Source organism: Clavelina lepadiformis, chromosome 5, assembly GCF_947623445.1.
Source record: "Clavelina lepadiformis chromosome 5, kaClaLepa1.1, whole genome shotgun sequence".
Lineage (NCBI taxonomy): Eukaryota > Metazoa > Chordata > Ascidiacea > Aplousobranchia > Clavelinidae > Clavelina > Clavelina lepadiformis.
Window position 1 is genome coordinate 21,635,155 of NC_135244.1, and position 19,985 is coordinate 21,655,139.

The following is a 19,985-nucleotide window of genomic DNA, read 5'->3' on the forward strand; positions in this document are numbered from 1 at the left end:
AGCGATGCGAAACATTCTCGACCAAGATTTATGCCGACTCGAGCATTAGAAAACAGAAGGCTGAACTAATAGATTAAGCTAAAATAGAAAATCGATGAGAAATGATATGCAAAAAACAAAGGCCTAAAATGGACGTTACATTAAATATGACTATACCACCGACAGATTGCGTTTTTCAAGGTATAGGCAATTGAAGTAACAGAAAATTCAGGTAAGCAGCTTAGTTAATTTTGTTAACAAAGTTTGATTGAAACTTAACTGCACTCTCTCGAAAGACTTGAAACCACTCTTAAGGTGGTTACATAAGTCGATAAAGTAACTTTCGGGTAATGCTTGTTCATTTGACGATCCAGAATACTATGAGTAAGATTAGTTTAGTTATAGAAACAAGTTTTAGTGGTTGTGACAAAAGTCAATCAAACTATAACAGCGCCTAGTTAAGCCACATGAACTTTATTCTTCAACAAATCAAAGCAAGGCACATGAAGTTTTTACAGTTTCGAACTGACAACGCTTCCTCCTCGGTTGTATGACGTAATATGGCTTCTTTTATTGGTGACTCATGCTAAAAGTTGTTTAATTTTTTTCTCCATCACTCGTTTTTAAAAGCGCGATCTTACCGATTTAATAACGTTAATTAAGATAATTAAATACAACTTACCAATTTAGTTATGCAATATTTATTGAGCTTATGTTTTATTTTGTTTGCGCGATAGATAATTATTCCTGATAGTGCTTTAACAATTTCTCTTTGCTTGTATAAGATATTAATTATTGTTTCTTTATCTTTCATCTCGGGCTGCAGACAGATCAAAAGTTGCGGTATTATGTAATCAGTTTTGATAAAACTATAAGCTAGCAGCTAAATATGTAACGTGTAGTGATGACTGATTCTACTATAGCAGTTTCTGAGTGCGCGTCTTTTGCCTCGTTCTTCTCAGAAAATTTTTCATTGAAACTGTATGTATTTTTGTAGAAAATGACAAATAAAAATGTGGAAACACTTTGTGAAAAAATTGCCAACAAAATATAGTAAGGAAGTTGCTGCAAAACCAGTTTCATATTATCTAAGAGAGGCAAAAATCGCATGGAATGTCCCAAAGCGGTAAAAAATTCAAACTTTTGCAAAGCAATAAATTTAGGAATTATCACATTTCTTATACATGCTTTCTGGGTCACAAGGCATTGGATATCTGCTGGGATCAATCCTGTTCATTTCTCGCACCAGGTAGCTGAGCGCATGTTCGCAAGAACCGGTGATGGAAGCCCAGAAATGGCAAATGTAAAGATTATCCGATAAAACATCCCGGCACTCACAATTACAAACAAATTTCAAATTGACCAATCTCAGAGAGGATTTGCATTTTATATTTGCTTCGTCGTACTTCACCTGTGTGTGATGAACCGCAGTAAAAGCAGGTTGTCAAAACCACAAAGGTGAATGATAATTATGAATGTTTTTAAATATATATAAACGTCTTTTCACTCACATTGAATGGCTTGTAAGGAGTTATGTCAAATCTGTGGATGAAAGGTCTCCATGATATGCAACCTGAAAAATGAAGCCAAGATAGTTTTTTTTGAACATTTACGTAATAAGCTGTAACTATTTACTGGTTTGAACTTATAAGGTTTTTGCTATTTCGTGCACATTTTGTTATAGTTTACCTTTTTTACAAGTCGGAGTTCTTGTTGACCAAAGACTTGTTTCATTACATCTTGTTTTGCTTGAACCCTGTTAAAGAGCAAGTTATTTTGAAATTTTTGTGGTCTTGTATAACTATAAAAATCTTATTACTAGAAATTCGGTTTCGTTACACATAATATTCTAAGATTTGAACCATAATTGTGGTCACATACCTCAATTATTTTGTCTCCAGTGCATGAAAAATTGCAAATTGATCTAACTTTGTTATCGTCGCTGCATTTCATTTCCATGTTGTCTGGCAAAGTTATTGCAAAGCATTCTGTGATAAAGGTAAAAAATTATGATAAAAAATTGCATTTGTTTTACGTCAATACAAACTATTTTTTCAGGTTTAATTCAGGCACCATGTCTATTCTATGAAAGTATGTTTTGCTGCTAAAATTTTGCTGCTTTTGTTTATGCATGCCAAAAGAACTGATGTTACTGTTGATTTAATCAGATACACCTAAACAAACTTTTTAATCTAAAACATATAACTGTAGTTTAATAGACAGACCTGAGATTTTTTGCGGTCAGCATCGGGCCTTACCTTTCCTTTTGCAGCTAGGAATTCCGGAAGACCAAAGATTACCTCTTTCGCATGTTATTTCGCTAACACCCTGTTAAAAGTATGACGTAACGTCATTAGTTTTTGTTACATCTAGTAAGTTTAATTATTTCAACCAACATAGCTCACTGAATACGCTTCCTTACTTGAAGTAGTGCGTTGCCGGTGCAAGCAAAGTCACAAACAGATCCAATCTTGTAACCATTTACACATTTCATTTTCAGCCCTTTGGTTAGGTTCAAAGTTGGGCATTCTGTGAATAAATGGGATGAAAAACTGTCATTAAGGATAGCAGTGTAAGATGTTAAATATTGTTTGCTTGGATGAAGACAACGATACCGTGCGAATTTGAAATGAAAATTGGTATCATAGCAGCAGCAACTAAGAGAAACAATGGCACCCCGATAATAAACCATCTTTGAAGGCCAGAAAATTCTAGAAAAATATTATTGCGTATTGAAAAGTGAAGTGTAACGTGTTATATAAAATAGCATGGGAAGATGGTAAGACATAAATACTCTTAAAAACGCTTCAACTCCTACCTTTCCATTTATTATAAATTCCACGACAAAAGATGTCAGGACATTTACTAGTTCCAAAAATGTTTCCGCCACCTTTCATTTCAGCATCTATTTCAACCGAAATTTTAATAAAACTTGATTCGAATGAAAATGATTTGAATATGATTAACTACGATATGGGTCTGAGTGTAAGTTAGTTGAAGCAAACTGATGTTTATAATTGGTTTTCAAGTTTATCAAAATGTTAAAACCTGACAAGAGTCGTTGACCGTCTTCTAGCAAGGATGGTCCCTCTGCGTTGTTCAATGAATATTCGCTGTTCGGTGGGCATTCAATTTCTATCTGCTGGTTATCTTCACGTGGGAGCTGGGTAAGTTCCATTTGCCCATTGTCAGTCGAGGCGTCGTTAACTGATGTGGTTTGATACCCTGGAAATTATATGGTTGGTTAATTGCAATTGTAAGTAAGAAATGATGAACGTAATCAATCTATAATGCGTTCAGGAATTCTGTTGTTTAAACATGGCTTTATCAGACAGTACCAATGTGTAAATAGTGGCGCACAAACTGGTATGAGCACAAATAATTTTACATTTATCTTTCAAAATGAACAAGGGAACGCTTTTTATTACTCTTTTACAATACTACATCACACTTTTGTAATCATGTAGCAATATCGGATATAATAAGACTTGTTGACATACCTGGACATGAAAGAAGAACTTTTTCAAACGGATGCTCAAATGAGTCCAAACCAACCTTAATGCAGCTTGATTGTGTGTCTAAACTTTTTAAAACGTTTTTCTTGAAATCGCGAGTTTCGTTGTTGAGAGATATTGTCGTGGTTTCTTGAATCACCATCAGTTTCTCGTGTAGTTTTTCTTTTACTGGATAAAACAGAAACGTTTGCACAAATTTTTTTTGAGTGTCATTAAAACTTTTGAAAGTTATATGAAGAAATGTTTTTGGTCTACTATAATTGCAAATATATGCTTATGCTATACTCTGTCTCATAACTGGACGTTTTTCTGGATTGAAATCGTAGCATTTTTCCATCCACATTTTCAAATCCTTAAAGATCTCCAAGTTTATTTCGTTTTCTCTTTGCTTCAGCACTAAGTCAATTTCGTCCACTTTTCTCAGGTTAGGTTTTTGTCCCCGAGATTTAATGAGCTCAACAATGGCTGCGGATGGATTGCCACCAAATCCATTAGTTCTTGTAATGATATTAAACAAAACGATTCCAAAGCTGTGAAAATAATAGAAAGCATAAAAAACTACAAAATCCCACCCATAACGCTTTACTTTCAACCTAAAGTTGTGATTGTGGAACGGGTATATAGATATCATATAATCGTGATAAACTTAAGATGAACTGTAACAAACCTGTACACATCAGATGAAGGATCTCTTTTAGCGTTTGGATTCTTCAAAACTTCAGGTGCTGAATATAACTCTGTATGCTGTGTCGTGTGTGAGAGGAACAAAGAATCGGTTGTCGCGTTGTGCTTTTGAAAGACGTGAGTGGAGCCAAAGTCGACTATTTTTATATCCAGTTTCTCTGACAGAAGAATGTTCTGCGGTTTCAAGTCGCTGTGGATGTAAGCTCTCTTTGGATCGTGGTCGTGCAAATAAAAGAGACCGTCAGCTATTTCACAGGAAAATTTAAGTCGGGGTAGCCAAGGTATGACTATCCTAGTGTCGGCCAACAAGTTGTCCAAAGTGCCAGCACTTGGATATTCCAGGATAATTCCGTGGCAATGATCCCATTGAGTAAAGCCGATATAACTCACGATGTTTGGATGATTCAGTCGCTTTAATACCTCTGTTTCCCTTTGAACGCTATGAACAAATGAGATTAACAGTTTTTTGTTACACAACATATAGCTTAACGCTTGTAACAGAATTCCTTTCAAGTATTTACTTTTAGTTTTATACTATAGTCTTACTTATACTTTAGTACGCACTTACTTTTGCAAAGCTTTGTTCGGATCACCGTTGATTGGTTTAAGGTGATAACACTTTACAGCAACCGTTTTTCGAATCTTTTCAAAATAACATCTTCGTACTGTTGCGTAGCTCCCACAGCCTAAAAGATCGCTCGTGTCTGAACTTGTACGAAGAGTCGATGCTTCGTGTAGACTTTCTTTTTTTGTTGACATTTGAAATACTTATGCCTACTGTATGTTGTCTATGTTTGTACCTGTCATCTAAAAAGAGGGCGCTTATATAATAGCACTTGTTAATGAATATGACCTGATATCAGCTCACTGCATACTCAAAAGAGGTTAAGAAATTTTAAACGATGCTTCTTATAGCTAAACCAGCAATATAGTTAATCTATATCGGATCCACTGACTTAATTTTGCTTCTCTCTTTCTGGTCATGATTCTTCTTAGAAATTGAAAACTTATGCTTGTCTTTATAGTCCATCCAACAATATCAAAATCGTTATCTGCTTACAGATAAACGTAGCCAGTCAAATTATTCCAATCAATTATATCTCAGTAAAAAATGTCTTTTGCTTTCAGTCGTAGGCTACAAAGTGGGCCGAACAAGGCAAATGAACGTGTTTGCAACAACAATCTGGTGACAAATTTCGAGAAAAGTTTTAGCTAAAAATGTGACAAGATAAAACACCCGCTGCAACGCGAAACTTGAACCAGTGCATTTTTGTTCAAATTGTTTTCAGTTGACCTGTTATTGAATGAAGCTCGAGTGTGACGTCGTTAGATTTTCAATAAAGGGGTTTTCAGCGGTTTTTTACGTCAGAGTTAAATCTCGCATTCACTCGTCAATCGTCAAATTTAAACGAAGTCATATTTTTCTTGCTCTGTTGTTTCCGTTAATGCTGTTTATCACTAAACCAAATCTTTATCATCATCTACATAAATTTTGAACCACATCTCTCGTGCACACAAAATCAATTTCTTATATGTCTCTATTGGGCGATTTGTATCAAACCTGACACGTGACAAACATGTGAAACAATATCTTATTACGTAAAAGGAATACGACCTAACTTCGAATAATAAAATCGGTAAAATTTTATTTTAATCCAAACGCTAATTTTTTCCGAAATGGTCCTTGTCAAGAATGATAGATTAAAAGTCCAAAAATTGATCAAAAAACAAAACTTTTATTCCGTCGATGTTTGTACACAATGATAATGGGCGAATGACTGAAGATTCCACAAACAGTGAAATGTTAACATCATTGTCACAACAGCAAAATTAACAACAAAATTGGCTGATGTTTAGCATGCAAGAAGCTCATGCAATTTATTCAAATTCTCTTCGTTTGCAAAGATAAGACCAAAAAGAAAAACTACCCTATAAAATATTTGTTAATCTTTTGTTTCGAATAAAATAGGAACTGGAAATAACGAAACCTTTTAAAAGAGGTGGAACAACAGACTGGGGAAATTTTGGTGATCTTAAAAGACAACAGCGTTGCACTTGTTTCGACTCATTCACCAACTACAAAGCTCTAAACAAAGGCAACAGACTGGAACTAACCGAATAACAGCGAGGTCTATCAGATTGCATCTTGATTTGCGTTACTTTGCAAAATAATTCAAACGCGCCCCAAAATGTAAACTCGTGAAACGTTTTTATCTCGCTTCAATTGAGTTAGACCGTTCACAGAACGTCAAATATAACAAAAGATAATTATTGAACGGAATATCAGTGAGATTGTTTATGGAAAGTTTCTAGGACAGGCTTAAATTAAGCTTTCTTTGATCAGCAGTTCAATTGGAAAAAAACTCTAGTCTAAAAAGTAGATGAACAGTCCTGAGTGATGGCTCAAACGAAACCAATAGAACTGATTCAGCTACCACACAATAAGAAGCAACAGGAAGAAATTTACTCCCAGGGATACAGCGAAAATGTTGTGAAAACCCCAAGAACACAAACCGAATCACGCGACGATGAACGACTTCTGTCAGGTTTTGCCCGTTCAGTTATGACGATAAATTGTCTTTATCTCGATCCAGTAACGTTCTTATCACAGAAAATGCATTCACTCGCCAACTTTGTATTTTTCTATAAATATTTATTATAAACATTTTTTTCTATAAATTTTTGTTAAAAGCTGACATCAAATTTTGTTTCAAAAGATTCCGACCAATTTGAATGTTACGGTAAATTCATTAATACGATTCGATGCCCCAAAATCGGTTGTCGTGGAGTCAGTCTTGCATGGAAAGGTACGACGACACTGTCATATTTGCTATAACTTAGGTTTAAATACTGTACACTTTATAGAGAGCCTAAACAAATAGTTTTATCAGGACCATTTCAGCATAAGAAAGGTCTAATAATAATTGGAGGGATTCTTCTCTTTTTGGCTGTTGCTTCTTTGTCAGCCGTTTTTACTTCAATTTCATATCGTAGCGGTCTAAAAGGCAAGTGACATTTATAGCAGAAAAACATCTTTCGATTATTGTATGCTGGTATTGAAAAATAAAAGCAATGATAGTTATTGTTATTGACCGTAACGTTTGTCCATGTAAGCTTCTGTTGTACAAAATCTATAACCATAAATTTGATTCTGTTATCTACAAATTCGTGTTTAGTCACAGAACGTTGCGCGATGTTAAATTTAACCGATGGACTCAATGTGCAATGCACGAACGCCAACAAGATGGAATCAGTTTGCTACTTTGCATGCACAAACGGCAAAAAACTTTCTGTAAGTGCGTGGTTTGCTGCTGAATCAAATCCATTCAACATAAATAATGAAGCCATTTAAACCTTGTTGTTAAAGCAAAGACAAGTATTAAATAACAACTGGTCTACGTTAACAGGGTGGTGCTCACTCGGTGTGCAACCATTCTAACCTTTGATCGTCGGAAATTCCTTATTGTACGATAAGAGGTAAGATACATGAAAGGTAGAAAGAGAATAAGTAAGATCTAAAAAGTTTCAAAACTATGGTATCAATTAATCGATTAATCAATAAATATTAAACAATTAATCGAAGAAGTGACCAGCCGAATGCTGTTCCATATAATGTAGTAATTAAAATTGTCAGCCAAAATACGACAAAATCTTTCAAATTTCACGGAAACGTTTTGAAACAAGAAAGGTTTCATACAGAAATAACATAAACAAACCGTAAAAAAGTTCCAGTTTTCAGCATGATTAGTAACAATATTCTCACTGTAGATTGCCCGTCATTGTTTTTGCCAGATGACATGGAAATAAAATGCAGCAACGACAACAAAGTAGGATCAACTTGCACTTTTGCGTGCACTGGAGACAAAATAATTGAAGTTAGTTTGACAAAATATTGCCTCACATCTTGCTGAAGATTAAGACCTTTCTGTTATAGCAAATCATCGCAAATCGAAAAGATGGAAATAAAAACCTTTGTAATATAACTTTTGTTAACAAACTTTAAATAAGTTTTTATTTCACAGGGAAAAAGTTACACTTCATGCAATGAATCATATCATTGGACATGTACACCTCCACGCTGTACGCTTAGAATATGATTAAAAATTGTATAAATGCAAGAAATATGTAACAATATCTAAAGCACTTAAGTAATGTTTGCAACATATTTAACCATAGATTTATATTTCTTGACTTTTTATTTATCAGGTTGCATATCATGGAAATCTTTAATGGATGACCTAAGCGTAATTCCTTTCACTACGTTAAAGGCGAGTCAAAGTTAATGTGAATTGCACGGTACTTCAGTATAAACTAACAAAGCTCACGCTAAAAAAACGCGTTTTTTGTCACATGCAGGTGGATTACGCCGAAGCGCATATCAATTGCAATACAAAGTTTATTTTCAACAACTTCGAAATTAGATACGAATGCACCTGTAAAGATGCTTTAATAGATCATTCTCAAACATGTCGTTACTGGAAATCCCCGCTAGGCTCTTGCAAGCACGCGCTCAGTTTCCTGGTGCGAAATATGAACAAGATTGATCCTGATAGGTTCCCAATGCCTTGCGACCCAGAGAACATGGACAAGCGATGCGACAGACCTCTTGTTAAGTAACTTTGCGAACATTTTACAAATCTTTCCTTTCATTGTCTCCGTATCCAGCGTTTTGTCATTGAATGGAACTCTTGCATGAAATGAACATGATTTGGATGACAATTGCGTGAACGTTGCTGATTTTTTGTTTGTTACTTAGTTTAATAATTAGTTGACGAAAGTTTGTAATTATAACGGTGGAACATCTTATTACAGTTTAGCGTCCACAACGAACGTTTATAAGCGATATAGTGGAATGCTGATATCTATTTATTGGTGATGTAATAAAACAGAAATCATAATTTTCATCAACAATTGCTGCTCATTCGCGACATATCTGTTATGGCGTCTGCAGGCAATAAAGTCCAATTCCAAACGAATTTTTGAAATAGCCTAGGCCTACTTGGTTGCTATTTTGTTGGTCACTCACAGTATACCAATGACGCCTACTGACGACACAATTTTGCAGCCTGAAATAATTCTAGTAGACTAATGATGCCAAGTGGGATCTCTAAGTTTTTATAACCAAGGCGTTATATAACGGAATTTTTTTCACCACACAAACCATTTGGTCCCCAACGGTTAACCAAAATTATACGTCATGATTATGTACAATTAACGAAATTTCCCGAGACGCTTCAAGCGTACTCGGGATTTTTGTTTTTTCCGACAGTGACTGAGACCTTATCTTCGATTTCGAGCTTTGAATTAGACCTGTCAACGTGTTCTGGTATTTTAAATAACATGCAAATGCGGCCAATGCCCACTTTTTGTGAAGTTTAATTATTGCCAATTTCTTTTCATCGTTGCTTTTTGGAGGAATGAGGAGCTGTGGTAAAAAGCGCTGGGACGTTTTTTTCGGATGAGTTTGATTCAAAAATGTTCGAGGTCAACGACATCTTTTCTTCACTTGTTTTCAAAATCACTTTTCGGTGTTTGACTTTTAACTTTCAAGAAGAAGAGCAAAAAATTAATGGCGCCGCATGGGAGGCTTTAACGTGCGTAGAACATCAAACCTCAAAATTACTGAATATTAGAAAACACAGTGTTTTAATAAAGCCAATTGGGATGTCTAATTTTAATAGTAGAGGCACTAAATTTTATGAAAAAGACACCACATAACTGATTTTTTGTCAAAGTAATGCTCATTATATCAGAACATCAAACCTGAGCATGATGAGCGACCTTTGATATCACAGTTTTGCTTCAGCTTTCTCTGGGTACAAGTCAACTTCTGTACATCGACGTCCGTTTTGCTGTTTTGCAATCAGTTGATCAGAGCCATCACCAAATAAAAAACGTCTTGCCTCTGAGATGACAACAATCGATTATTATAGAATAGATGGAGAAAGAGACAAAAAAGATTTATTTTCATTATTCCAGACAGTTATGTTGTGTTATGTACTTTTGATTTACTTTAGAATTCCTAGTGCATAGCTCTGTACCAAGGTGTTTCACTTCCGGGCGAAACGTGAATGTGGACTGTGTAACTGCGTTTGAAACAGTATTAATGTACGCTACAAAACATTGTATTTTACACAATTTTTAAAGATTTTGACATGTTCTTGGCTACATGCATTTTTGTTATAAACAATGATAACAGCGGATTGTACTCAAACTATATCGTAAAATGTTTGTTGATATCGGTGTTATAAGATGTTTATAATTAAGTATTTCTTGTATTCGGGAAAGCTACCCAATAAAAATTGCGGCAAAGTCCAAACTTGTAAAATTTTAATTTCATTATTAGGCTAAACTCGGGCTTTTAGGCTACAGTTTGAATGAGTAGCTGTCTTACTGAGGGAAGTTGCATTATATTTATAGGCTATTGCTTATGAACAATGTTTGTAGTGTAGGCTAGGTTGTCTCCAAGAATTCAGGTTTAAATGTTTCACTTTTCAATAGGCTAAGTCACAACCTTTATCTATTTTATAATGGACGCCTTTTTTTCTGCATTGAACGCTTTTAATCGTGACGGTGTGGCAAACTGGAATGGATGTACTTTGGCAAATAAAATCCCAAATTTAGATACCAGCCAGACTGGATTGGATCTTTTTGAGCGTGTTTATACGAATATATCTGGCAAAAATAATTGCAAAGTGAAGGCATTCATGTTTGTAAAAAACGACCGGATTACAAACAACTGTGGTAATGATAACGGCTTGAGCGAAGAAAATTATTACGGAAATCCATTGATCTATGACAACAATTCATCGTCTGAAGATGTCATCCTTGATAATAGTAAAACCGTTGGACAGACTGTTCTTGAACCTCAACATCTTGTTGAATTTCAAATGGGCCAGAGGTTTTTCTCTTATTTTGCCATTTCCTTTAAAAAGAACATCGAACAGTGCCAAGCATTACTGCCACTTTTTATATTTTGCGACGGGCACAAAAACAACAACAATATATACGGGCTTCTAGTGCATTGTCAATATGACACAGCAGTTAAGATCGCCACAGAAAATTTTCTCATTGTGGAAACGATTACCTGTAAAGGCCCTTTCCCATCGCAAATGTGGGAGAAAAAAAAAGTTGAATTTTTGACAAACCCAATCCTATATCAGCCACACATGCTGGGAGCACGTGGCGAACTGCCAGAGTCGTCTTCCTCTGTATTTCAGTCATTCTCTCACTTTCAGTTATTTGGCGCCAGCAGCTCTATCTTGAAATCACTTGAAATGGGTCTTGACATGTCATCAATCACTGCCGATGTAACTTGCAAGAAGGTACGAAGGAATATTTGAATTCCTGTGATTCACAGCATGCTGCGATGTTTTATTGTTGTCTTCTGTTGTGACTTGTGTTAAGTATTTTTCCTTGGTAACGAAATGTTTCTGTAGTTGATCATGTGGAATATTATTTAGCGTAATAGTGTGAGGGGACAAGTCACTGTCATGTTATTATTCAGCTTTAGAATGTTTTTATTTGTGAAAACGAAAAAATGTAAGACTGTGGTTGTGAATATTTTAAAGCTTTGTTCTCTGGTGCAGGAGAGATCTTAAGTGTTTTTATTGTAATTACTTTAATATACATTCTAGGTGAGAGATGTTTTTGAAGTACTCCCCCAGTACATATCTTCAGTGAATGTCAATATATGTCCCGTACCAGGCGATATTAGAAGCCCAGCATATTCCTTGTATAAAGATGTTCAAGTGTTAGAAGGTAAAATATATTTTCATTGCAGACAAGTATGTCTTGGTTACTACTTGGACTTGTATAAGCCTCGACATGTCACATGTTAGTCCACATTTAACAATATTTTCTAACATCATATTTTTATCACTTACTGCATATCACACAAACACAATTATTAACCAACAAGGTAATTGGTAACCCCTGATTTATACAACACCATGCATCGACAGTAATAAATATTATGATACCGTAGTAGAGCTAATTGATATGAATTGTTGGTAAAGGTCATCATTTTAGCAAAGTAATTCAATGGGATTCTACCACTTGGAGGAGACAAAGCTTTTATTGTATTTATTCACGTTATTTTCTTTCAACTTGAATGATCTATCAACTTGCAGGTCTACTCAGTGTTTTCGGTCCAAGTCAGGAAGTGAAGTGGGCACCGGAAGAAGCTTTTGATGAGGTTTGTTGCTTTTTTAGTTTTAACATTATTCAGCGCTGCGTGAGAGTATATTTTTTTACATTCTGCTACCTTTCTATTGTTACGATGGTGTGCTTTATAGAACGTAAATCATGCCCATTTCTTTAAAGATAATTTTTTTTTGGAAACGAAAACATATATATACAACTTTGCTTGATATCTTTAATGTTGTTGAATTTTTCTTGGATATTGATTAGTGCTTGCTTATTGTTTCAGGTTGAAAAGAAACAGAAGAAGGACATTATTGCCAGGGTCAGAGAGGTCATAGCAGTGTTCAATGGTTATAAAACTTCACAAATGCTAGAGCAAAAGTTGGATGATCAAGAAAAAAGTATATAAAAAGTTCTTTCAAGCATTTGCATAGCTTTAACATTTATATGGTTATCGATTGTGAATATAAAACAATCTATTGCTCGTCTTAATTTTTTATTTGTGAAATTCTACTTGGTACAACCATCCGTTAAAGTAGATGTAGTGTAACAGTATGCAACCTTGCACTCTAGCATTATAAAGCCGTCGTGTTTTTACAACCCCTCCTTTGTAAGTTGTTACACCTTATGTTTCAGATGCATATGCTTCTTTGATACTTTTTGTTACTTTTTTGTTTGTAAAATACTTAATTTAATTTTTTTTTCAACTTGGAAGATTCAGAAGAGGATGAAGACATTCTCTTCAATGTCATTGTCCCAAGAGAAGAGTTAGATTTTACAGAGTGCATGTGGGACGTCTTGAAGGTAGGTTTAGTTCTGCACAAAGCACCCCCGCACTGGTCCATGCACTTTTCATAATTGATTTGGTTTTGTTAGACCTCTCAAAGCTTGCAAGAACTGAAAAATGGTCTCAGTATCATAATAGACGAGATAGTGAGTGGTCGAACATCACATTTCTGGCTCCACGAGACAAGTGACTCCATCATGGCTGACTTGATCAAGCAATCTTATGAGGTAGCTACTGATGTATTTGGTGTGAAGCTAAATACGGCAGAGAGAATATGTCCTTATTGCTAACAGAATTGACCCAAAAGTTTGCGTAGACAAAGCTAAGCATGCATGTAGGTAGATATTCTTGTCAATTGTTTAGGTTGTTGGTGTAGTGGCCTGGTATCATTTGCTAGTGTAGCTGCAACTGCCACCCAGGCAACTCCTCACCTTTTTGTACAATGTTGTGCTGTAAAAAGTGGAATTTGTTTTAATTAATTCATAAACCTTATTATTCAAGCCTGACAAAATAAAAGTGGTTTGTTTCCAAAATCCATTTATAGTTTTTCTTTGTGCCACTTATCAGCGTGCTTTCTTCCTATTGTCAGCTGTTTAGTGATGGCAACCAACTAGTTGCTTATTGGCATGTGGTTTATAACTCCTTGTGACCTAGGGAAAAGCAAAAGCTCCTTCGCTTAACGGAACACTGCCAATTCAAGTTTTGGTCGAGATTGGACTCGATAAGTTGTCACATGACTACTTTAACTTCTTCGTCACGCATCGTCTATCCACCGCCGCCAAGTTGGCTAAAGTCTTTCCAGTACCATCCAGCAAAGACACTGATGCTGACAAGATGAGGCGGAAATTTTTAGGCATCCAAAATCTCCACCATGTTGTTGAGCTCACAGCTAACTGTCGTGTCTTTCTCCAACTTCCTTTGAACAAAATCAGCAAACTGATAAGGTGATTTTTGTCAGCGATTATGACTCTTGTTGATTATGATTATTGAGCGATTATGAATATTGCCAGCCTTTTGTTGAAGTCTATTTCTTTAGGTCCACGCTCCAAACTTACCTTGATGAAGATGTTGATTTTAGCAAAGTCTTTTCTCTCGCGGTCTCCTACAATGAAATCACGGCTTACTTGTCCAACCTACAGCCCGTTACATGGAGGGTTACAGCTTCTGGTAGCAACGAATATGGCAAAGTAAATCTGACATCTTATAATAGATTGATAATAATGAAACGAATAATAATTTAATATAATTTGAAGAACAAACTGCTAGCATTGAAAATTTAATGCAGCTTCCCTTGTTAACTTTCCTGCATTTATTTGGCATAATTCATTTTAATGCGTTACAAATTATGTCTAATCCTGCAAGCTGTACCCGAATCAGTGATATCCACTTTATACTCGCTTCCTGTAGAACACTTGCAGCGCATTTTGGAGCAGGGATTTCCCCCTTTCCGATCTGATCTCACCACCATTGCTCGATTCGAGTATGACCGAGACCGAGACCGACCCAGAAGAAGTTGAAGAAAAACTGGAATATTATTTCTCTACGCTGAGTGAAAGCGTCCATCTCATATACTGATATTTGCTTACTACTAACTCGATACAACTCTGTACCAATTACATACGACAATCATCTCTAGGCATGTGAATGCACTGATATATATGTTTATGGTTTTTGTATTAAAATAGTTTTTGACTGTTGATAGACACTGACCTGTGCGAATGCGAGCCAATGTTGCATTCAGATATCTTCGGTAAACTTATGCGCTTGTGTTTCGATGGAAGCACTTACCTCTTACACCGGTAAAGTTACCAAGTAATTTCAGTGAATAGTGGTAACATTTTGTTTTCTTTTCTTTGGCGTTGCATTTTCTTACATAAATTGTCGTGTCTTTCTTTGGCATTTTCTTACATAGGGAGTCGGTAGTACTTGCTTTGGCGTTGCCAAAGTTTATTGGCGTGGGGCCACGGTGTTAGAGGGTTATTGCCAGAAAGTATAGGGCGAAATATGAATTATCTGAATCCAGATGCGTTAGATTGCTTTGTTGGACAATTCGACACGACAGCGATTGAACACAAACATTCAATGCACAGACAACCACGCTAGATTTACTTTCATTCATGTGTAAGCATTAACATGCTTTAAACTATCTTACGTTTGAATATGCGGCTGAAAGTCCAACGTGCGGTTGCTGTAACTCGTTTGTCAAATTCCGGCTTGTTGATCCATCTGGAACTAAAAATGACTGATAATTCAAAAGAATGCTGTAAATTTACTGAAACATAAGATTTTATTCACAAACATTTCATCACTTCAGTCATTGACTCTTGCAAGGCGGTCACTGTAGTCACCAACTGGTCAAAGTTCTCTAAACCGAAGGTGTTTTCGTTCTCGTCCATATCCGCATGATTCCCGGTGATGACCTGTACGACATACTTAGAGGTCATTAACTTAGGCCTACTTTCATATTTTAAAAAATCGGTAGGCCTAGCCAATAAAAAGATCATGACCGCAAGAATTATGACAATAGAAGTAGGACTACAAAACATAAGATAGTAGGCTAATAATAGCCTGCTGTGCACAAAATAATTATACCCTGACGACCAAAAATATAAGTTATAACTTCAATTTAATCTATAGATAGAGTGAGGAGACCGTTAGCCTCCGTAACATCAGAATGAAGAGCTCGAAACAGACTTTGCCAAACAGCAAGATTACTTTGCTAAAAATGTATTCTGTCACCTTGAGTTCCTCCTCAGCGAAAGAAGCGACTCCGACCGCGAAAATGATGATTCCGAATGACCTGGCGTAGTGTGCAGAAGCCTCCAAGTAATCCACATCGTCAGATCTGTATACAGCCTACGTATACTGTACATATGCCTTTTTATGTTAAATTTATTTAAAGAAAACTTATTTTCAAAATTAAAATAACAGGCCAGGTTTCTCTCATGCGTTATTTATGTGAAAATACTAAACTTCTTACCGTCCGTCTGTGAGCAAAATCATGATTTTTGTTGTTGTCGGATCGTGGAACCGCGATGAATTCTTAAAATCCTCCACAGTTTTATTGATAGCATGAGCAGTGTAAGTTGTGTACCCGTGACGTTGTATTTGGTGGACTGCCGCCTGCAGATACAGTGGGTAAAGGTCACTCAGGGTCTGTCGACTTGCTTTACCGTATGTGGGATATAAGCCTACTTTTAAAATGTTCCAGCTTTCAAAAAATACAACATTCAAAACTTGTAAGTTAGTTTTTTTTTAAATATTATGACTTTTATGTTCAGCGTAACTGCCTGTTACTCCACCGCCCAAAGACAAAAATTTAAATCTTCTGATATAGCCTACAGAGGTGCTGATGAACATTTAGCCTACTGAATATTTCCTAAGATATAAGCCTAAGTCTATGACCTAACCATACCGTGAAATTGCTAAAATCTTTTATTTTTCCGATAGCGATTTCTGTCTCCAAGAATTGTGATGCTTCCACTGGGCTGCAACACAGAAAGACATAATCGTAGGTGGGTAGTACCGAATTACTGTACCGCAGTACTTTTTCAGTACCGATACCATCGGTACTTTTGAAAAAAAGTACCAAATCTCTGTACCGAATTACTTTTTTCAAGAAATTTTTGTCGGTCCCAGTACTCGGTATTTTTTACGTGATAATTTCATAAATTTAACAAGTATGTTTCAAAACTACATGTTAATTAATCCTTAATGCTAATTTTAATATCTGTTGATCTTTTTTAAGCTAGAAATGTCAAGTAAAATTGCAAGCGATTAACGTTATATATGCCTATGTTTTGTCACATAGGCCATACCTTTACCGGGGGCATACTAGCGAGTAGCGGCAAGCATTGCATTTGCAACAGCATCTTTTATACAAAACGTACCGGTACCGAGTACCGACAAAGTACCGAAATACGTTTTTAAAATAATACCGGAACCGTCGGTACATTTTTTGCCAAGTACCGGTACCGACGGTACTTTCAAAGTACCGACTGCCCACCTCTGGACATAATAGGCCAATAGCTATTACAACAATTACACACAAACACACAATGCTCATTTCCTTTTCAGAATAAACCCTAACTTACTCATCAATATCCATGTAATAATGTGAATACTGAATCACGCCAATGTTTGTTGTGCCACTGACGTCAAAACGAGATGAAACAGCGATCAACCATTCGAGAACTTTCTGAAAGTCGTCTTTTGACACGCTTGCTGAACCGTCCAGTAGAAAAACCAAGTCTAGCTTGGTATCACATTCTGTTTATAAGTATTATTTGTAACCATTTTATCTAATAGGGTCTAGAAAAGTTTTATCAAAATATATGTTTTATTCCGCTAAGCTTCTAGTTGTAGAATTTCATGTGAAAATCATGTTGGTCAAAAATTTCATAAAGTCTCACTGACTTAAGTTGAAATTTAATTTCATATTTCCTTATACCTGGATCCATTTTAGAGGAAATGCTTCTTGGTGTTGCTCCCCAATTACTTCCAAAATCCGGAGATTTATAACAAGCTCCATGTGTGAAGAAACTGTCGGAGCATCTTCGGGCACGAAACGGAGCACAAGCCTAAAAGTTGATGGATGTAAATTGCGGGCATACGTAATGCATGCGTTCTCCGAAGGATATCATTTTATGACAATGCCGGTAAGTCCAGCTCACCGTCAGAATTTTGCTACTCCTTGGGCTTGCTAAAGTCAAACCAAACCCATCTCTTTCTGTTATTACATCCGGGTTCGCGGATCTATTTGGCCTTTCAGGCATCACCGAAGTGCAGCTTTGATAGGGAGATAACAATTTTACGGAACACGAGAATACATCTCCTGAACTAAGTCTCTCTGGCAATGGAAAATTTGAGGATATGGGTTGGTTTTTCCCTGTCTGCTGCCGCTGGATGGCATATGGCGCGCCTAGGATTAACCTCAAGAGAAAGAACAAGATTATTTCGAGCTTATACCTAAGTTCTGTTTCAAAAAGTGCAGCGGGACAAAGTAAGCTACACAAAGCTGTTCTTACAACTCGCTCTAGAACTATAGCCTACCTTATACAGTTATGCTTACTTGATGTCATCTGACCCTGGCGCCAGCGGTTGAGCAACTGAGAACTGGTATCCGAAAAAGCTATTCGGCGTGGAAGGAGAATGCGCAAAACATTTGGTACCACCTTCAATATTGAAGGCCAAGCTCGTGTTCACCAACAGAAAAGCCATGCATGTCAATGTTGTAATAATTGGCTCGGTTTGCATTATAGCCTCTTCAGTTGTTCGCACTGTGCTAGAAGCTGTTGTTTTTGAACCACGATAAGTTACCAAAAGCTGCACTTCACCCCGGGAAACTAATCTCCTCGGTTCTGATTTGCGTACGTACCACTACCAGCCACTAAACCCAGCAGCTATGAGAAGCAGAAATGTTGTCACTGAGCGCTGACTAAGTCCAACCCTGGTCTTCGTTAATTTATTATTACGTCACTATTGTAAGTCTTACATGATTCATTCTGGTTAGTTTACGCATGACGTCACTGTTAGTAAAACTGCGATTTGCATATTATTAAAGAAATGTTAAATTAGAAAACAAAGCTGGTGTTGGGAATCAGGCTGATTTATTGCTTTATACGATCAAACATTGCATTTGAAAAGCATGCAAATCCACACCAGGTAAAAATGGTCAAAAATGACCATAATATAATTAGTTTGACAAAGAAGGTATCTCTTTTGTACTATACGTGACCTATAGCCATAAACACTTGACTTGCCGTACGCCAACTGTTGGCTGCGTTTGTTATTCTGAAATTTAGAGGGTTGGCCGGTTGAGCACCAACTCAATATCAAATCAAATATAGGCATTTATCATATAATTGTATGCAATCTATGTGACATCTTCGCACCAGAAACAAAAATTGGTTTTTGTGACGTCTGAAAGGAACTACAAAAATAAATCGCTTGTTTGAGATGGCATTGACATCGAAGACTCTGTTTTTAGATTTTCTGAAATATTTTGGATGAGATGAAAAAACGCCTTTGAGGGCGAAGAATCCAAGTGAAGCAATCTTCGATAGTAATCAAGTTCCACGGGGCTGCCATCTATCTGCTTAAGATGAACGCTACCAAGCCCAATATTGATTTGAACCACTGCGTATTCCTGATTTGAACGAACAAGTATTGGTGGCACTTCAAGTAGGCAATTTTTCATGATTTATTGTGACCCCAGATCTAAGACATTTTTGTATACTTTGTAGTATTTCCAAAAGATTTCAAACAACTTGCACTACTGCAAGATATGCTGACAGTCGCATTTGTAAGCGTAGATAAGCTTAGTTCAAAAGTTCTTTACGGTTGAACTGTTAAACTAAGTCTATAACTATAAGCAATCTTGGTTCAATTAATATGTGGCAGTCAGTGTGATCAGCATACTTTTAGTTTGAACTGATGAATTTTAAGCATTGTCGGATTTATACTAAACGAACTCTACAAAGCAATTTTAAAGAAATGGCAAATAAACTAAAAAAGATATATTGATGAAATCAATAAAAGAGAAGTTTTGAAAAGTCTGCATATAGACATTTTACACTCACCACAAACCATGTAGCCTGTCTTTATTTTTGTACATTTATACACACAATTTGGTGAACTACTGTATGGTCGAAGGGTGACTTCCGGATTCGGCCGGCTTGCGCCGGTTAACATGTATTCTGGAATTTTACAGGCGACCCTTCTTATAATACCACAAGCCCAGCAAATCGATTATAAATGAACTACTGTGCAACTACAGCTTTGATGATAATAACGTTTGATGGAACTCGATTGGAACTTTAGGTTGTATGGTATAGAATGAAAACTGAGACTGTGCGCTAATACAGACATAAATG

The 19,985-nt window shown here is 36.2% G+C and overlaps 5 protein-coding genes across 11 annotated transcripts; 3 read left to right on the top strand and 2 right to left on the bottom strand.

Moving 5' to 3' along the window:
- Window positions 1-952: 952 nt before the first annotated feature.
- LOC143459889 (uncharacterized) lies at window positions 953-4,975 on the bottom strand. The gene is made up of 13 exons (XM_076957202.1): window positions 4,747-4,975; window positions 4,162-4,617; window positions 3,780-4,024; window positions 3,480-3,662; window positions 3,028-3,204; window positions 2,798-2,884; window positions 2,595-2,690; window positions 2,402-2,508; window positions 2,238-2,307; window positions 1,861-1,967; window positions 1,669-1,735; window positions 1,491-1,552; window positions 953-1,390 (listed from the first exon to the last, which is right to left on the bottom strand). The coding sequence occupies exons 1-13, from the start codon at window positions 4,935-4,937 to the stop codon at window positions 1,139-1,141; spliced, it is 2,100 nt and encodes a 699-aa protein (XP_076813317.1). The 5' UTR covers window positions 4,938-4,975; the 3' UTR covers window positions 953-1,138.
- Window positions 4,976-6,377: 1,402 nt separating this feature from the next.
- LOC143460031 (uncharacterized) lies at window positions 6,378-7,573 on the top strand. Its single transcript, XM_076957385.1, has 4 exons — window positions 6,378-6,724; window positions 6,896-6,985; window positions 7,070-7,183; window positions 7,355-7,573. Exons 1-4 carry the CDS (start codon window positions 6,577-6,579, stop codon window positions 7,528-7,530), a joined length of 528 nt encoding a protein of 175 aa, XP_076813500.1. The 5' UTR covers window positions 6,378-6,576; the 3' UTR covers window positions 7,531-7,573.
- A 57-nt stretch (window positions 7,574-7,630) lies between these two features.
- On the top strand, window positions 7,631-9,050 carry LOC143460032 (uncharacterized). Its single transcript, XM_076957386.1, has 5 exons — window positions 7,631-7,655; window positions 7,947-8,053; window positions 8,201-8,258; window positions 8,385-8,446; window positions 8,535-9,050. The coding sequence occupies exons 2-5, from the start codon at window positions 7,976-7,978 to the stop codon at window positions 8,793-8,795; spliced, it is 459 nt and encodes a 152-aa protein (XP_076813501.1). The 5' UTR covers window positions 7,631-7,655; window positions 7,947-7,975; the 3' UTR covers window positions 8,796-9,050.
- Window positions 9,051-10,658: 1,608 nt separating this feature from the next.
- Window positions 10,659-14,685, top strand: LOC143460490 (protein zwilch homolog). The gene is made up of 9 exons (XM_076957999.1): window positions 10,659-11,503; window positions 11,816-11,939; window positions 12,311-12,375; window positions 12,610-12,724; window positions 13,039-13,127; window positions 13,200-13,337; window positions 13,765-14,054; window positions 14,147-14,297; window positions 14,518-14,685. The coding sequence occupies exons 1-9, from the start codon at window positions 10,709-10,711 to the stop codon at window positions 14,683-14,685; spliced, it is 1,935 nt and encodes a 644-aa protein (XP_076814114.1). The 5' UTR covers window positions 10,659-10,708.
- Window positions 13,724-18,544, bottom strand: LOC143460491 (integrin alpha-X-like). 7 transcript variants are annotated; one of them, XM_076958003.1, is made up of 11 exons: window positions 18,182-18,543; window positions 17,784-18,042; window positions 17,561-17,690; window positions 17,205-17,379; window positions 16,526-16,598; window positions 16,091-16,233; window positions 15,850-15,955; window positions 15,420-15,530; window positions 15,263-15,342; window positions 14,166-14,274; window positions 13,724-14,026 (listed from the first exon to the last, which is right to left on the bottom strand). In XM_076958003.1, the coding sequence occupies exons 1-9, from the start codon at window positions 18,364-18,366 to the stop codon at window positions 15,313-15,315; spliced, it is 1,212 nt and encodes a 403-aa protein (XP_076814118.1). In that variant the 5' UTR covers window positions 18,367-18,543; the 3' UTR covers window positions 13,724-14,026; window positions 14,166-14,274; window positions 15,263-15,312. The 7 variants fall into 7 exon arrangements, with proteins under 7 accessions (XP_076814118.1, XP_076814117.1, XP_076814122.1 ...); XM_076958002.1 differs by having other exon boundaries at window positions 14,479-15,342; XM_076958007.1 differs by having other exon boundaries at window positions 14,479-15,342; window positions 15,410-15,530; window positions 18,163-18,543.
- Between the last annotated feature and the right edge of the window lie 1,441 nt (window positions 18,545-19,985).